This window comes from Plectropomus leopardus, chromosome 23, assembly GCF_008729295.1.
Source record: "Plectropomus leopardus isolate mb chromosome 23, YSFRI_Pleo_2.0, whole genome shotgun sequence".
Classification (NCBI taxonomy): domain Eukaryota; kingdom Metazoa; phylum Chordata; class Actinopteri; order Perciformes; family Serranidae; genus Plectropomus; species Plectropomus leopardus.
In genome coordinates, this window is record NC_056485.1 from 12,348,666 (window position 1) to 12,368,282 (window position 19,617).

At 39.4% G+C, this 19,617-nt stretch overlaps 1 protein-coding gene and 2 long non-coding RNA genes across 3 annotated transcripts; all 3 read left to right on the forward strand.

Annotated features, from left to right (window-relative positions):
- Positions 1 to 711: 711 nt before the first annotated feature.
- LOC121961821 lies at positions 712 to 2,366 on the forward strand. The gene is made up of 3 exons (XR_006107082.1): positions 712 to 875; positions 1,807 to 1,866; positions 2,086 to 2,366. It is a non-coding gene; the product is annotated as an uncharacterized LOC121961821 (long non-coding RNA).
- A 10,661-nt stretch (positions 2,367 to 13,027) lies between these two features.
- LOC121961822 lies at positions 13,028 to 14,525 on the forward strand. The gene is made up of 3 exons (XR_006107083.1): positions 13,028 to 13,191; positions 14,124 to 14,183; positions 14,402 to 14,525. It is a non-coding gene; the product is annotated as an uncharacterized LOC121961822 (long non-coding RNA).
- Positions 14,526 to 14,650: 125 nt separating this feature from the next.
- On the forward strand, positions 14,651 to 17,203 carry LOC121962421 (mucin-2-like; the record flags this gene model as incomplete). Its single annotated transcript, XM_042512676.1, has 3 exons — positions 14,651 to 16,672; positions 16,863 to 16,927; positions 17,098 to 17,203. Coding segments are annotated over 3 exons (2,193 nt in total), but the record flags the coding sequence as incomplete, so codon positions are not given.
- Between the last annotated feature and the right edge of the window lie 2,414 nt (positions 17,204 to 19,617).

The following is a 19,617-nucleotide window of genomic DNA, read 5'->3' on the forward strand; positions in this document are numbered from 1 at the left end:
TGTTATTTAAGGGGTTTCAGACATTTGTTTATAAACTCCCCATTAACAAGACAAACCTGTAAGATAACCTATGTATTCCACAAAAAGTCAAATCAAATAAAAATTCATTGTATTCGAAGTCTCTGGATCATGTACACATTAGATTAAATAATTATATCAGTAAAAGTTATTCTTATATACTTCTGAGAGGTGGTGGAAAGTGTGATATAACATCAAAAATTGGTCTTGAGACCAAGACCAATCTCAAGTACAACAACACAACCTGACACTGAAGAGGAACATGAGGAAATGAAATGAGAGACATGTAGATATATATTTTGCACTATAACTGTATTGTGTTAACTATTTCAATATTTAATATATTTAAAACTCCAACTTTGTTCAATATTTGTTCAATATGTTTAAATATATAAATTCTCTTTCTAATGCATTTCTTCTCGCTACCCTACTACGTGACTAGAAATCAAAATGTCTTTGTTTGTCATAAGTTATTATTCCAGTCTTGGAACCTCCTTAACATTCACGTAGGTGGAATGCATCAGCAACCTGTTTCATAGGACAAAAGAAAGGGAGTATGCTATTTTACTGAGCCAAAAAAAAACCTGACAAACTGACATCTGACAGCCTCAATCCAATGATTTGCTTTTGTTCATCGCCAAGGTGTTACAACATTTCTAATAAAGTTTGTCACCCATGTCATATTCTTGTTCCAATATAAGGCCTTAGTAGACGTGGACTGTCACTTCAGAAGAAAATTTTGCAATTTAACAAGTGTGAACTCAACTGAATTGGAAGACGCTGAAATACTTCAAAACATTGGAAGCGGATAGAAAGGGGGAGTTTATAACTTTTCATCACAAATCTTTTCATTTTGGGTAAGTACTTTTTTAAGTGTGTATGTAGACTTTTGTACATTTAAACACTGTGTATGAGAAATAGTGTATGTATGTGTCTGTTTAATGTTTTTATAATAATTTATTCATTGTAACAGTATACTCTATTCATAAACTACATCCTGTTCTTAGTGAATGTATGAATCTATTTTATTGCAAATTTTGTTATTTTCGCATATTACAAGCGACGAAAAGTAAGTCATTATTAACTTTTCAAACATATTTCACTCTGATTGATGTTTATGAACACTTGCGCGGATTGAGTGTTTTGGGAGGCCAGGGATTACCTATGTTATTTGGGGCAGCTGCCTGTTATATGTATAATTGTTCTAACCTGGTTGGAAAAATTGACGACGTTGCAAATTGAATTATGGGAAGAAAACATTAATATTAGTGAAATGTGAAGAAAAAGTTAATCGGTAATTAGTCAGGGTCTTAGCGTCAAACTCTTGTTATTTTTTCATTATTGACTATTTTATTGGTTGGGAAATGGGCCCTCTTTCTAAAACTTGCTGGATGTCTTCCAAAAATTTAAATACCTATTAAAAGAATATAGTTTTCACATGTGGACTTCAGAGGTCTACTGCACATTTACTAAATCTTCATGAACTTTGATGTGGTTATCATGAAAGCTGGGATTTGACCCACTCATGAAAATGTACAACACACTAAAAAAATAGAGGAGCTTCAGTTTAAAGTGAATTTTTGTACAGTTTTTTTAAGTAAAAAGAATTCAGTTCAGGATGCAATGAGTTGTGAAAGCTGAAAATACTACTGTAATGATTACTGTCATTTACAGATTGAAAGTGCCCACAACTTTAAAAGTGATAATATAAGCAAATCGAAGCTGTCATCCAAAAGCTTTAGAAGTGGTAGTTCTGTGATTAAGTGTTTGTCTTGTGTGATATTATAGACACAGAGGAAATGGACATGGGTGCCAAACGGATGCTTTTAATTTTCCTGATTCTAGCAGGTAAGATGACTAAAATTTAACAAATTGCATTTTAAGGATATTAGTTGAAATCAATGACAAAGGTGTTGAAAAAATACAGCATAAGGTTATGTGGACTTCTGGCTTGCATCTCAAAACAGAATTCTTAAAAATTCAAACATCATGCACTGGCATTACCTGTAATGAAGGCATAATGTAACCTGTGTTATAGTAATCTTCTTAATTTATGATAACTTTTAGCTGTGAGGGAATTGGATACACAACAAACTACACTTGCACCTACCACTACAACACCTGCACCTATCAAAACTACACCTGAACCTACTACAACTACACCTGAACCTACTACGACAACCCCTGAACCTACTACAACTACACCTGAACCAACTACTACAACCCCTGAACCTACTACAACTACACCTGCACCTACCACGACCACACCGGAACCAACTACTACAACACCTGAACCTACTACAACTACACCTGAACCTACCACGACAACCCCTGAACCAACTACCACTACACCTGAACCAACTACTACAACCCCTGAACCTACTACAACTACACCTGCACCTACCACGACCACCCCTGAACCAACTACCACTACACCTGAACCAACTACTACAACCCCTGAACCAACTACAACTACACCTGCACCTACCACGACCACACCGGAACCAACTACTACAACACCTGAACCTACCACGACCACACCGGAACCAACTACTACAACACCTGAACCTACTACAACCACCCCTCACTAGGATCTCCGTAGATCCTAGCAACTACCACTACACCTGAACCAACTACTACAACCCCTGAACCTACTACAACTACACCTGCACCTACCACTACCACACCGGAACCAACTACTACAACACCTGAACCTACTACAACTACACCTGAACCTACTACGACAACCCCTGAACCAACTACCACTACACCTGAACCAACTACTACAACCCCTGAACCTACTACAACTACACCTGCACCTACCACGACCACACCGGAACCAACTACTACAACACCTGAACCTACTACAACTACACCTGAACCTACTACGACAACCCCTGAACCAACTACCACTACACCTGAACCAACTACTACAACCCCTGAACCAACTACAACTACACCTGCACCTACCACGACCACACCGGAACCAACTACTACAACACCTGAACCTACTACGACAACCCCTGAACCAACTACCACTACACCTGAACCAACTACTACAACCCCTGAACCTACTACACACTACACCTGCACCTACCACGACCACACCGGAACCAACTACTACAACACCTGAACCTACTACACACTACACCTGAACCTACTACGACAACCCCTGAACCAACTACCACTACACCTGAACCAACTACTACAACCCCTGAACCTACTACAACTACACACTGCACCTACCTACCACGACCACACCGGAACCAACTACTACAACACCTGAACCTACTACAACTACACCTGAACCTACCACGACAACCCCTGAACCAACTACCACTACACCTGAACCAACTACTACAACCCCTGAACCTACTACAACTACACCTGCACCTACCACAACCACACCTGAACCAACTACTACAACACCTGAACCTACTACAACTACACCTGAACCTACCACGACAACCCCTGAAACCAACTACCACTACACCTGAACCAACTACTACAACCCCTGAACCTACTACAACTACACCTGCACCTACCACGACCACACCGGAACCAACTACTACAACACCTGAACCTACTACTACAACTACACCTGAACCTACCACTACAACAGCTGAGCCGACTACAACTACACCTGAACCAACGACTACAACACCTGAACCTACTACAACTACAGCTGAACCTACCACTACAACACCTGAGCCAACTACAACTACACCTGAACCAACCACTACAACACCTGAACCTACCACCACTACAGCTCAACCTACTACTACAACACCTGGACCTACTACAACTACAGCTGAACCTACCACTACAACACCTGAGCCAACTACAACTACACTTGAACCAACCACTACAACACCTGAACCTACCACCACTACAGCTCAACCTACTACTACAACACCTGAACCTACTACAACTACGGCTGAACCTACCACTACAACACCTGAACCTACTACAAGTACAGCTGAACCTACCACTACAACGCCTGAACCTACTACCACTACACCTGAACCTACTACTACAACACCTGGACCTACTACTACAACGCCTGAACCTACCACCACTACACCTGAACCTTCCACTACAACACCTGGACCTACCACAACTACACCTGAGCCTACCACAAGTCCTGCACCGACAACTTCTGCACCAACCACTTCGGATCCTCAGGTTGCCTATACCCTAAGAGTGGACATGGAAGAAGAACCTTTTACAGATTCTCTCACTGACACAAGCAGCCCTGATTTCATGCAACTTGCAAACCGAGTTACAGATACGGTGAGTGCATTTTTAATACATTTGTTATTCACAGTGTCAATGGTGTAAACAAAGAATTCAACAGAATGTTTTAAATACAAGATATAACTGTTAAGATAAAAAACAGTTTCAATAAATTTAGCATTTCTGTCTGATTACATTTCAAGAAAATGTACTTGGTATATTTTTCATTATTGCTCTCTTTTTACAGTGCACTCAAATATACAGCAGGATATATCCAACTCTGTTTCTTTTCTGCCGTGTGCGAAGTTTCAGGTGAAAACTTTTTTTTGTAACAGTGGTTCAGTCATTTTCCTTGTAGAATTTTAGAGTAAAATAGGTATCATGTAATATCAGTAGCGTCATGTGTAAATCACAGATGACACATGCAAAAAAAATCATCTTAAATCAGTATTTCACACTTGTCCCATTCTGTTTTATGACAGTGCCATACCAGCACGAGCAAATGGAGTTAGAGCAGATTTTCAGGCTGTCCTCAGAGCCAATAGTGGAGCACTCCCACAGAATAGTGCTGTGTCTGCTGCCTTAAGAGAGGCGGTGTCTGATCCCACCAATACTTTCAGTGTGAACATCAATCCCACATCAGTTGAAACAATAGGTAAGTAAACCAATGTTTGACTCTAACCAGTATGTAAAACAGTATACATGTGCTGGTCAAACTATGTTTTAAAAGTCAGAAACAAAAGAATTGGAGGTATAGACAAGATTGAGAAAAACAGCTTCAGCGTTGAAGAGTTCATTTCCTGCAGGTTGAGCTACTCTCTCAGCTAATTTGTATTCAGCCAGAATTCTGGTAATATAGAAGAATTTGTTCCTGACTGTAAAGTTTCTAACATTCATCATTTCATAACACAATAAGACGTGATAGAGACTGCAAAGCCCAAGCCTTTCATAATTGCTCTGTAATGTTTTTGACACTGCAACAAGAAAAAGAAACTCCTTTTTGTTTTCACACCAAGGCTAATTTACATGTTCTCACATGATTTTACAGCTGGTCCAAAGCCAGATCCGACAACAGCTTCCCCAGCTACTACTGCTGCACCTACAACTGCTGCACCTACAACTGCCGCTACTACTGCTACAACTGCCGCGCCTACAACTGCTGCACCTACAACTGTTGTTACTCATACCAAAAAGGGCCACTTTCAGATCTCGTCAAGACACGTTTACAGCTGACTTGTTGAATCCATCATCCACAGCTTATCAGCAACGAGTTAACTTGATAACAGACCAGGTAAGTCTCCCCCTCCTGCTGCTACAACAGCTGAAATATTTTAATCAGAGCTCATGCACCCTCCAATAGAAAGGAACATTTAGTCTACATACTTAAGTGTCACTTTGTACAGAATTTGACAGACATAAAGCTACATTACCAATCATTTGATTTCCCTTACAATCAGAACATTTTTCTGAACGATGTCTCGTGTCCCAGGAAGTACACTATTTCACATTAATCCACATAAATACATATGCAAACAGTTCAGTGTTTCAAGGTGAAAATAAATGTAAAAAGTTTCTTAATACAACTTCTTTTCTGTTTTTGTAGCTTGATCCAGTTTTTAGAAGGACATTCCCCTCCTCCTACAGGTCCATGGAAGTTGTTGCATTCAGGTAATATTTTAAGATTTATTATTACATTTTAAGAGTAGCGGCCTACATCCGACATTTCAAACTTTTTTTTCTTTGTTTCCTCTTCTGTAGCAATGGATCAGTCATCAACACCGTGGACTTTCTCTTTCAAAGCACAAATGCTCCTAATAACACTGAAATTGCGAATACTTTGATCAACGCAGCTTCAACCGTCATCGGCTTCGACATTGACACCACCTCTGTCAACGTGAATGGCATGGGTAAGCAATATTGAGTGCTAATCGATCAAACATTTCAAACATTGCACAAATGTTTGTTAAACTAATGTCTTGTTTTATTTTCTCTCATTTACAGAAGTTTCAAGTGGAGTAAGCCACAAGATCAGTCTCATCACTGCATCCTGCATGGTGCTGTTGTCATGGCTACTGTCAAGCCAGCATTAGCATCAGTCCTGATTTCCATCTGCACTGGCATGAAAAAGGACTTTGTTGTCAGTAAAAAGCCATGATTCATGACTGTCATGAAAAATGTTCAGCTTCAGATGAACTTGGCAAGCCGAAGTTTAGGCTTTTATATTCCCAAAGGAAAATAAGCCATTAAGGGACATGGCCCTAAAACGTTTTCATCAATATTTCTGTAACATATATAGGGGCTTTTTTTTCACAGTTTGAGGTTGGTAACTCTAAGCGCAACCTTTCACCATATCTGGTGTGTTTTGGAGTTAATTTGTTAGCCCCTTCCCCTGGTCTATTGTCCTCCAGATAATGGATTTAAGTCTCATACCACATGGGACCAGACAGACTAATGTTTGTGTACAAGCTGTCTTTGCACATCAAGTCCATCTCGCTGCTGCTGCTGATACACAGTGAAAACTGCAGTCAGTACAATTATGTATCTATTGCAATAACTAACAGAGCTGCAAATGAACTTGCTTTCAAATTCAACTTTAAGCACCTTTACCATGGGATCATTATCAGTACAAAAAGCTAAAAAATATATCTTTAAAGCCTGGGATGTCAGCAAATAATTGCACTGCTATTGTTCAAGTGAGCCTTGCTTCAGGGAGCACAGTCTACAATTCTACAATTCTACAATTTCATTTAGCAGACGCTTTTATCCAAAGCCACGTACAACACAATCAGACAGTCCTTTAGCAATACTCATCTTAACAACAGTAAATGTTGTCATGTTTATTTACTCTTGTTTATCAAAAAAAAAAAAAAAACAGCCAAACTGTACAATGACTCTCACCATTGTTTAAATGAAGTTTGATCACCTGGGAAAATACTGTAAAGGGAACAGGCGTCTTAAATGAAATGAAGGAACACATGCAGGTCATAGTGAGCTGCTCATCTCAACCTTAAACCAGTGAATAGAGTTTTATCATCATGTTATAATAATATATATGTCAAAAAAAAACGCTCTGTCAGTGTTCTTTTATTTATACAGAATGTATTTATATATAATCATAGCTTATTCTGGGAGATTTCTTGTAGTTTGTATATCTGTAAGAAACTTTACAATGATCAGAATAAAAAGCTTTGAATAATTTGAATTTTTCTCGTGTGATGTTTTGCAATTTTGGTGGATAAACAGCACCGCAACATGTTTAATGTCAGAAGCTTAAATAAAAGCAGCAGCGACATTTACAGACTATCAAACCCTGCCGTGTGAGTTGTATTATTAATTTTGATATTCACAATAGAATTTTAGAATCGGTCTGTCACAGTGAAACAGGTTTGTTCAGAAAGATCTGGGGGTGTTGCATACCTCACTGTTAGTACGCATATTTTATAATCATTTCATATCTTTGTATCTATCTTATGTGAACTTTCTACCTACTGATAGTTAGGCCTTTGACCTTGCAAGTTATGTTGGACATATGGTCACACTTGTGAAGGGACTACACTCCACGTTTTGTACCCATCTGGGTAAGTGCCCACAAAGTCAACAATAACATTTTCCTCGAAGTATCCCTGTGGTCTTACTCTTAACGTATTGGTGTTTGATAGGAACCAGATGTGTAAATGGCAAGAAACATATATAGGGCATTGTTGTGGTTTGGTCTTTGTTACACACTTCCGTCCATGCTGCTGTGCTGACCCGTGCAATGGAATTTAACATTTCCTGATTGAAGCATCAACCAGTATCTCATTGCTGTATATAAGTTATCACAGAAAACTCATCCTTTGACTTTGTCTATGGGATTCTTATTCATTCAAACCAGACAGTCTGGGTGATACACTTCTCTTCAATCAATCAATCAATCAGACATTATTTGTATAGCACTTTCATACAAACAGATTGTAACACCAAGTGCTTCATACAGTGAAAGCACCCCCCCCCCCCCCCCCCCCCCACACACACACACACACACACACACATGCATACATGACAACGAGATTTTTTGATTAAATAAAACACTAAAGCATTGAAATACTATTAAATAAATAAAGAAAATACTAATTTCGACCAGAAATCACAGAACTGACACATATTACCGACCAGTATCAAAACCAGCATCAACCATTGTTGATTTTCCAGAATGTCTTTCACAAACAAGAAGGATTTTAATGCAAAAAGATGTTGCAAAAGTCTTGAGGCTGCCACATTAGGAATAATGTTTACCCTAGATCTTGTTATAAAACTTTTTCTATAAAGGTTCTCCTGTTTAAGTTGATAAAGAAACCACTTGTGTTATTTAAAGGCAAGCATAAACAGACTCTGCAAGAGAATGTTGCTGTTGTCAGTTCAATAAAGGCGCAGATGACTTTCTGGGGTGTGGCTTGAGTTCAACAACATGGCATCACCAGATCAAATCCCGCAGGCTGAAGTTGTTGCAGACACCGACTATGAAAACCCCAACAAAACTGTATAGTCAGATCACTGTGAATTTGACTTTAACAGGGAGTCTTGAAGAACTGATCAGTTAGTAGAGTTTTAAATCTCAGTTTCACAGAAGTAATTTGCTCACTTTGCTCAAATATAAACCAATTCAAATTATGTTTAAGGTTGTTTTCATCATTACTGGACAACCTTGGCGGAGCCAACACTCATTGGGAACGTGTTTGACTTTACGCAAGTGCTCGGACATAGCTCTCACTTTGGTCATACAGGGACCAAATGGCTCATAGAAAAGACCCCGGTACCCATATTCCCTCAGTGCACGACTCCCTGAATCCCTGAGGGATAAGGTCATAAGTCCCCCCCAGACCAAAAAGCACATGTAGACTGGATGGGTGAACTCCCACAACCCCTCCAGCAGCCTTGCAAGAATAAAAAGCCAGTCCACTGTTCCACCGCAGGACAGAATTCAACTTGTGCATCCTGAAATCGGGGTTCGACAATCGGTTGGAGCCACCTTTCCAGCACCCTGGAGTAAACTTTCCTTGGGAGGTTGAGCAGTGTAATACACTGATATGAGCACACCCTCCAGTCTCCTTTTGTGAAAATGCGCCTGCCATATGGCACATTCCTGACTTCTTAAATCATAAAAAACGATTGAATTTCTGCACATGGATCACAAAAGACATTACTCACCTCAAACATATCTTTGACAACAACACCTTAGTTCCATTTCCTCTTCTGGTCCAGAAGTTCGGCAGAGGGAGACATCAGTTTTCTGACCACAACTTCTGGAAGCCGCTTCCAAAATGGAGGCACTGAACATAGACCACTCAAATTCCATATCCGTTTTCTCTGTAGGTGTGAGTTGAAGACCTCGCACACACGGGCCTCCACCATGTTCCCAGTTCACCCTCACTTCACGTTTGGGTTTATCAGGTCTTATCAGGCAGCTTCCCCTGCTCCTCTCTTCACCCAAAGTGTCCGAGACATAAGGCTGCAGATCTGATGATATAGTCGATCATAGGTCTTTGGCCTAGGGTGCTCTAGTACCAAGTACATTTATGAACATCCCTATGCTTAAACATGGTGTTTGATATGGACAAGCCATGACTAGCACGGAAGTCCAATAACAAAACACTACTCGTGTTCCGATTGGGCAGGCCATTCCTCCCAATCACATCCCTCCAGGTTTCTCCATCGTTGCCCACATGAGTGTATAAGTCCCCCAGAAGAATTATTGAGTCCCGGGTCTGTACCATTTCCAGGACACAGTCCAGAGACTCCAAAAAGGCTGAGAACTCCAAACCGTCATTCGGTGCATATATGCACAGACAACGCCCAGAGACCTAGGCAGTAGCATCAAGGCCACCCTCTTGTTTCCTGGGGAAAAGTCCAAAAGTCCAGAGACACTCAGCTGAGGGCTTGTTAGTATCCGCACACCCGTCCGGCGCCTCTTTCTCTGGGCAACTCTGGAAAAGGTGAGAGTCCAGTCCAGCCCCTTTCCAGGGAAATGGTTTCAGGGCAGGCTCTGTGCGCAGAGGTGAGCCCTATCTATATCTAGCTGATACCTCTCCATCTGCTGCACTAGCTTCAGTTCTGTACCAGCCAGAGAGGTTGCGTTACACGTTCCAAGAGCCAGTTTATAATGCGAAGGGTCAGCATGCCCTGGTTCCCGTCCCTGCCTGCCCGCCCAGCACACAATGCACCTGACCATGACCCATGTCCCTGTCGGTGTTGGGCCCACAGGGTGGACTGTCAGAGCAATGTTTTGTATAATTTGTCATTCACTGTACTTATTTATGTGTATTTCTCTGTGTTTTGTGAGAACTTAACTTTATCGTTGTGTTGTGTATTCTTTTTGTTATAAATATTGCTTTGATTGGAATACAAACATGACAAGAAAGAAACCTGTCTATGCTATCATAACTATATCAATATCTATTACACTCTATTGTCATCTTAAGTAGGTGTTAAACTGCAGCTTACTGAAAATTAGGTATGTGGATGAAAATTGTTCAAACTCTCACTCATCATTTCCTAAAATGGTATTTACACAAGCATCATATGGTAGCTCTGTTTCCTCTGACACATTAAAAATAAAATACAAACTGTAAAACCCTGTCTGATTTCCTAAAAATGTAATTTAAATGAGCAAAATAAGGTTGCTCTTCGCAACCGCAGTTTGGCTAATCACGAAATTCTATAAATTATAAGTTTTATATTATAAAGCAAAAATGCCTGACTTGTTTTGCCAGCCTCCCAAATGTTTTTCTTTGTTTTCTATAATAATTAGGTGAATACCATTGGGTTGTGAAACTGTTGGTCGAACAAACCAGACAAAGCAAAAATGTCACTTCAAGCTCTGAGAATCTTTCCTAACATTTTACAGATGTAAAAAAATCCATAATAACTAATGATTGGTTGATACAGTCCTATTGAACAATATTCCTAATGTGAAACTCAAAGTAAAGTGAACACCTTGTTATTGAGTAACTGGTAAACATTACCTGAAACCCAAGGCCTCTAACTGCTTCTCTCCAGTCTGCTGTCCTGATAAACCATTTGATGATGATTCCTGCAGGTCAGACAAAGATAAGTTGGTTTGCTGTATGCAGACACTGTAACACCCTGACACCTGAGAGTTACACATTAAATAAATGAGTTAGATATATTAAAATTCAGTAATGCTTGTTAAAAAAAAAAATAAATACCAATTGCCTCTTTTAATTTTGATGTTGCTCATTCATCTGACAGATGCTAAAAAAACTATTGTACTCACAATACAATTTGTTGTACTCACAGCTTAAGGGTTGCCAGATCAGTGAGTCAAGTATCCCTCTTATGTTACTTCTTAACTTTTTATCAAAGCAGAGTTTGTTTGCAGGGAACAACCTGCCGACTTAGCAAATACCACTGGATAATGATAAAAATGATGGTTTTTAAAATTGCTGGGGACAATTATATTGCATAACTGACTACCTACCAAAATCTAGCCAACTGTTCAGCCACACACTTTTAGAATAGAACATTATAGAGGAGGAGAAAAACTGTAATTTGTGAAGAATTCACCAATGAATGTCTCAGCCACATGAGGGATGCTTTTGGACATACTGTCATGAAAAATTGAATTGCTCACAGAAAATATGTTTAACTAATGCCATTGTGTTAGCAATAAACTAAGAGTCTGGTTTCTTTTAGAGTTTTGCAACAGATATATCCAACAAAACGTGAGGTTTAAACTAGAGAACATTATATTTAGTCTTAAAAGTAACAGGATGGACAAAGTTTTTTTGTTAGTTTGTTGATTTGTACAAGACAAAACTAATCTGGAATGAATTAACACTTAAGTCATAGGTTCATCAACACTGTATGATTGAGAGGTGATGTCAGAGGGTGTAATGCAAAAACACAGGGATTGACGGGGCACTGTTGCCAAAGACGTCACTGAAACCAAAAGTATGCTTCCTCATAATGCACTTTTCAATAGGACAACAGAATAGACGTTCCTGCTGCATATTCATTATTATGAGAGATATGTAAGTGCACTTTGACTAAAACTAAACATAAACCTGTTATTTAAGGGGTTTCAGACATTTGTTTATAAACTCCCCATTAACAAGACAAACCTGTAAGATAACCTATGTATTCCACAAAAAGTCAAATCAAATAAAAATTCATTGTATTCCACGTCTCTGGATCATGTACACATTAGATTAAATAATTATATCAGTAAAAGTTATTCTTACATACTTCTGAGAGGTGGTGGAAAGTGTGATATAACATCAAAAATTGGTCTTGAGACCAAGACCAATCTCAAGTACAACAACACAACCTGACACTGAAGAGGAACATGAGGAAATGAAACGAGAGACATGTAGATATATATTTTGCACTATAACTGTATTGTGTTAACTATTTCAATATTTAATATATTTAAAACTCCAACTTTGTTCAATATTTGTTCAATGTTTTAATATATAAATTCTCTTTCTAATGCATTTCTTCTCGCTACCCTACTACGTGACTAGAAATCAAAATGTCTTTGTTTGTCATAAGTTATTATTCCAGTCTTGGAACCTCCTTAACATTCACGTAGGTGGAATGCATCAGCAACCTGTTTCATAGGACAAAAGAAAGGGAGTATGCTATTTTACTGAGCCAAAAAAAAACCTGACAAACTGACATCTGACAGCCTCAATCCAATGATTTGCTTTTGTTCATCGCCAAGGTGTTACAACATTTCTAATAAAGTTTGTCACCCATGTCATATTCTTGTTCCAATATAAGGCCTTAGTAGACGTGGACTGTCACTTCAGAAGAAAATTTTGCAATTTAACAAGTGTGAACTCAACTGAATTGGAAGACGCTGAAATACTTCAAAACATTGGAAGCGGATAGAAAGGGGGAGTTTATAACTTTTCATCACAAATCTTTTCATTTTGGGTAAGTACTTTTTTAAGTGTATATGTAGACTTTTGTACATTTAAACACTGTGTATGAGAAATAGTGTATGTATGTGTCTGTTTAATGTTTTTTATAATTATTTATTCATTGTAACAGTATACTCTATTCATAAACTACATCCTGTTCTTAGTGAATGTATGAATCTATTTTATTGCAAATTTTGTTATTGTGTCATATTACAAGCGACGAAAAGTAAGTCATTATTAACTTTTCAAACATATTTCACTCTGATTGATGTTTATGAACACTTGCACGGATTGAGTGTTTTGGGAGGCCAGTGATTACCTTTGTTATTTGGGGCAGCTGCCTGTTATATGTATAATTGTTCTAACCTGGTTGGAAAAATTGACGACGTTGCAAATTGAATTATGGGAAGAAAACATTAATATTAGTGAAATGTGAAGAAAAAGGTAATCGGTAATTAGTCAGGGTCTTAGCGTCAAACTCTTGTTATTTTTTCATTATTGACTATTTTATTGGTTGGGAAATGGGCCCTCTTTCTAAAACTTGCTGGATGTCTTCCAAAAATTTAAATACCTATTAAAAGAATATAGTTTTCACATGTGGACTTCAGAGGTCTACTGCACATTTACTAAATCTTCATGAACTTTGATGTGGTTATCATGAAAGCTGGGATTTGACCCACTCATGAAAATGTACAACACACTAAAAAAATAGAGGAGCTTCAGTTTAAAGTGAATTTTTGTACAGTTTTTTTAAGTAAAAAGAATTCAGTTCAGGATGCAATGAGTTGTGAAAGCTGAAAATACTACTGTAATGATTACTGTCATTTACAGATTGAAAGTGCCCACAACTTTAAAAGTGATAATATAAGCAAATCGAAGCTGTCATCCAAAAGCTTTAGAAGTGGTAGTTCTGTGATTAAGTGTTTGTCTTGTGTGATATTATAGACACAGAGGAAATGGACATGGGTGCCAAACGGATGCTTTTAATTTTCCTGATTCTAGCAGGTAAGATGACTAAAATTTAACAAATGCATTTTAAGGATATTAGTTGAAATCAATGACAAAGGTGTTGAAAAAATACAGCATAAGGTTATGTGGACTTCTGGCTTGCATCTCAAAACAGAATTCTTAAAAATTCAAACATCATGCACTGGCATTACCTGTAATGAAGGCATAATGTAACCTGTGTTATAGTAATCTTCTTAATTTATGATAACTTTTAGCTGTGAGGGAATTGGATACACAACAAACTACACTTGCACCTACCACTACAACACCTGCACCTATCAAAACTACACCTGAACCTACTACAACTACACCTGAACCTACTACGACAACCCCTGAACCTACTACAACTACACCTGAACCAACTACTACAACCCCTGAACCTACTACAACTACACCTGCACCTACTACAACTACACGACCACACACCGGAACCAACTACTACAACACCTGAACCTACTACAACTACACCTGAACCTACTACGACGACCCCTGAACCAACTACCACTACACCTGAACCAACTACTACAACCCCTGAACCTACTACAACTACACCTGCACCTACCACGACCACACCGGAACCAACTACTACAACACCTGAACCTACTACAACTACACCTGAACCTACTACGACAACCCCTGAACCAACTACCACTACACCTGAACCAACTACTACAACCCCTGAACCTACTACAACTACACCTGCACCTACCACTACCACACCGGAACCAACTACTACAACACCTGAACCTACTACAACTACACCTGAACCTACTACGACAACCCCTGAACCAACTACCACTACACCTGAACCAACTACTACAACCCCTGAACCTACTACAACTACACCTGCACCTACCACGACCACACCGGAACCAACTACTACAACACCTGAACCTACTACAACTACACCTGAACCTACTACGACAACCCCTGAACCAACTACCACTACACCTGAACCAACTACTACAACCCCTGAACCTACTACAACTACACCTGCACCTACCACTACCACACCGGAACCAACTACTACAACACCTGAACCTACTACAACTACACCTGAACCTACTACGACAACCCCTGAACCAACTACCACTACACCTGAACCAACTACTACAACCCCTGAACCTACTACAACTACACCTGCACCTACCACGACCACACCGGAACCAACTACTACAACACCTGAACCTACTACAACTACACCTGAACCTACTACGACAACCCCTGAACCAACTACCACTACACCTGAACCAACTACTACAACCCCTGAACCAACTACAACTACACCTGCACCTACCACGACCACACCGGAACCAACTACTACAACACCTGAACCTACTACGACAACCCCTGAACCAACTACCACTACACCTGAACCAACTACTACAACCCCTGAACCTACTACAACTACACCTGCACCTACCACGACCACACCGGAACCAACTACTACAACACCTGAACCTACTACAACTACACCTGAACCTACTACGACAACCCCTGAACCAACTACCACTACACCTGAACCAACTACTACAACCCCTGAACCTACTACAACTACACCTGCACCTACCACGACCACACCGGAACCAACTACTACAACACCTGAACCTACTACAACTACACCTGAACCTACCACGACAACCCCTGAACCAACTACCACTACACCTGAACCAACTACTACAACCCCTGAACCTACTACAACTACACCTGCACCTACCACAACCACACCTGAACCAACTACTACAACACCTGAACCTACTACAACTACACCTGAACCTACCACGACAACCCCTGAACCAACTACCACTACACCTGAACCAACTACTACAACCCCTGAACCTACTACAACTACACCTGCACCTACCACGACCACACCGGAACCAACTACTACAACACCTGAACCTACTACTACAACTACACCTGAACCTACCACTACAACAGCTGAGCCGACTACAACTACACCTGAACCAACGACTACAACACCTGAACCTACTACAACTACAGCTGAACCTACCACTACAACACCTGAGCCAACTACAACTACACCTGAACCAACCACTACAACACCTGAACCTACCACCACTACAGCTCAACCTACTACTACAACACCTGAACCTACTACAACTACGGCTGAACCTACCACTACAACACCTGAACCTACTACAAGTACAGCTGAACCTACCACTACAACGCCTGAACCTACTACCACTACACCTGAACCTACTACTACAACACCTGGACCTACTACTACAACGCCTGAACCTACCACCACTACACCTGAACCTTCCACTACAACACCTGGACCTACCACAACTACACCTGAGCCTACCACAAGTCCTGCACCGACAACTTCTGCACCAACCACTTCGGATCCTCAGGTTGCCTATACCCTAAGAGTGGACATGGAAGAAGAACCTTTTACAGATTCTCTCACTGACACAAGCAGCCCTGATTTCATGCAACTTGCAAACCGAGTTACAGATACGGTGAGTGCATTTTTAATACATTTGTTATTCACAGTGTCAATGGTGTAAACAAAGAATTCAACAGAATGTTTTAAATACAAGATATAACTGTTAAGATAAAAAACAGTTTCAATAAATTTAGCATTTCTGTCTGATTACATTTCAAGAAAATGTACTTGGTATATTTTTCATTATTGCTCTCTTTTTACAGTGCACTCAAATATACAGCAGGATATATCCAACTCTGTTTCTTTTCTGCCGTGTGCGAAGTTTCAGGTGAAAACTTTTTTTTGTAACAGTGGTTCAGTCATTTTCCTTGTAGAATTTTAGAGTAAAATAGGTATCATGTAATATCAGTAGTGTCATGTGTAAATCACAGATGACACATGCAAAAAAAATAATCTTAAATCAGTATTTCACACTTGTCCCATTCTGTTTTATGACAGTGCCATACCAGCACGAGCAAATGGAGTTAGAGCAGATTTTCAGGCTGTGTCCTCAGAGCCAATAGTGGAGCACTCCCACAGAATAGTGCTGTGTCTGCTGCCTTAAGAGAGGCGGTGTCTGATCCCACCAATACTTTCAGTGTGAACATCAATCCCACATCAGTTGAAACAATAGGTAAGTAAACCAATGTTTGACTCTAACCAGTATGTAAAACAGTATACATGTGCTGGTCAAACTATGTTTTAAAAGTCAGAAACAAAAGAATTGGAGGTATAGACAAGATTGAGAAAAACAGCTTCAGCGTTGAAGAGTTCAATTCCTGCAGGTTGAGCTACTCTCTCAGCTAATTTGTATTCAGCCAGAATTCTGGTAATATAGAAGAATTTGTTCCTGACTGTAAAGTTTCTAACATTCATCATTTCATAACACAATAAGACGTGATAGAGACTGCAAAGCCCAAGCCTTTCATAATTGCTCTGTAATGTTTTTGACACTGCAACAAGGAAAAGAAACTCCTTTTTGTTTTCACACCAAGGCTAATTTACATGTTCTTACATGATTTTACAGCTGGTCCAAAGCCAGATCCGACAACAGCTTCCCCAGCTACTACTGCTGCACCTACAACTGTGCACCTACAACTGCTGCACCTACAACTGCTGCACCTACAACTGCTGCACCTACAACTGTCGCACCTACAACTGTCGCACCTACAACTGCTGCACTCATACCAAAAAGGGCCACTTTCAGATCTCGTCAAGACACATTTACAGCTGACTTGTTGAATCCATCATCCACAGCTTATCGGGAACGAGTTCAAATGATAACAAACCAGGTAAGTCTCCCCCTCCTCCTGCTACACCTACTGAATTATTTTATCAGAGCTCATGCTGCTACCAAAAAAAAGAACATTTAGTCTGCAAACTTAAGTGTCACACCAATTTCCAAAGTAAAGGATGACAGAGATATCATGGAGAATATATTAAGATAAGTATAGGCTACAACCACAGCTCACTGTAAAACTGTAAACAATGTCTTGTGTCCCAGGAAGCACACTATTTCACATTAATACACATGAAAATAAATGTAAAAAGTTTCTTATACAACTTGTTTTCTGCTTTTGTAGCTTGATCCAGTCTTTAGAAGGACATTCCCCTCCTCCTACAGGTCCATGGAAGTTGTTGCATTCAGGTAATATTTTAAGATTTATTATTACATTTTAAGAGTAGCGGCCTACATCCAACATTTCAAACTTTTTTTCTTTGTTTCCTCTTCTGTAGCAATGGATCAGTCATCAACACAGTGGACTTTCTCTTTCAAAGCACAAATGCTCCTAATAACACTGAAATTGCGAATACTTTGATCAACGCAGCTTCAACCGTCATCGGCTTCGACATTGACACCACCTCTGTCAACGTGAATGGCATGGGTAAGCAATATTGAGTGCTAATCAATCAAACATTTCAAACATTGCACAAATGTTTGTTTAACTAATGTCTTGTTTTATTTTCTCTTATTTACAGATGTTTCAAGTGGAGTAAGCCACAAGATCAGTCTCATCACTGCATCCTGCATGGTGCTGTTGTCATGGCTACTGTCAAGCCAGCATTAGCATCAGTCCTGATTTCCATCTGCCATGATGATTGCCATCACTGGTATGAAAAAGTACTACATTGTCAGTAAAAGTCCAAGATTTATTATTGTCTCAAGTCTTATGGGCCTACAGCTTCAGATGAATGTATCATCAAATTTAACTTTCCACTTCTGACACAAAGTAATGACAGTAGACTGGATATGTCTCTCGAACTGAACATGTTTCTGTGTGGGAATGTCCAGGATCCTGGGCTGGACAGAATGACACAGCCAACTTTAAGCACCTGATCCATTACTACAATAATAAGCAAAACCATATAACTGAGCCCTGAGATGTCATAAATAAAATGCAAAAGCAATATTTAAACTTTGTGACAGTTACTAGTTCTTTTTTTTTTAAGCAAAGATGGCTCTTTGTCACCTGTACGAGAGATAAAATGCATAGGTTTAGTTGCACTTATAATTATCTTAATCTTTCTGCAGTCTCCAAACGCATGTAGAGGTCTTGTTCGGGTTTAACTTGACATTGTAATATGATATAAAGAGTGCACAGTAAAGAAAACAAGTGTCTTAAATGAAGGAACAACTGCAGCACATAGTGAGAAATGGTGAGGTCATGGTGTGATATGTGTTGATATGTCAAAACAAAGCACTGTTGATTTTTGTTATCTATAAAAAGTGTATTTATTTTATGCATTGCTGTATTCTGTAAGATTTCTTACTTTAACTTTACTTTGTTTAACTTAACAATCTGAATTAAAATAATTTGAAAAACTCAGGTTGTCTCTGATGTGATATTTGGGGATTTTTGGTGGGCAAATTGATTTTTTTTTCAATGTCGGGTCTTTTAATTATAGCAGTAGCGATGTTTATGGACAATCGAAGCCTGTTGTGTGATTTCCTTCATTAAATTTCCCAATCAGCAATCT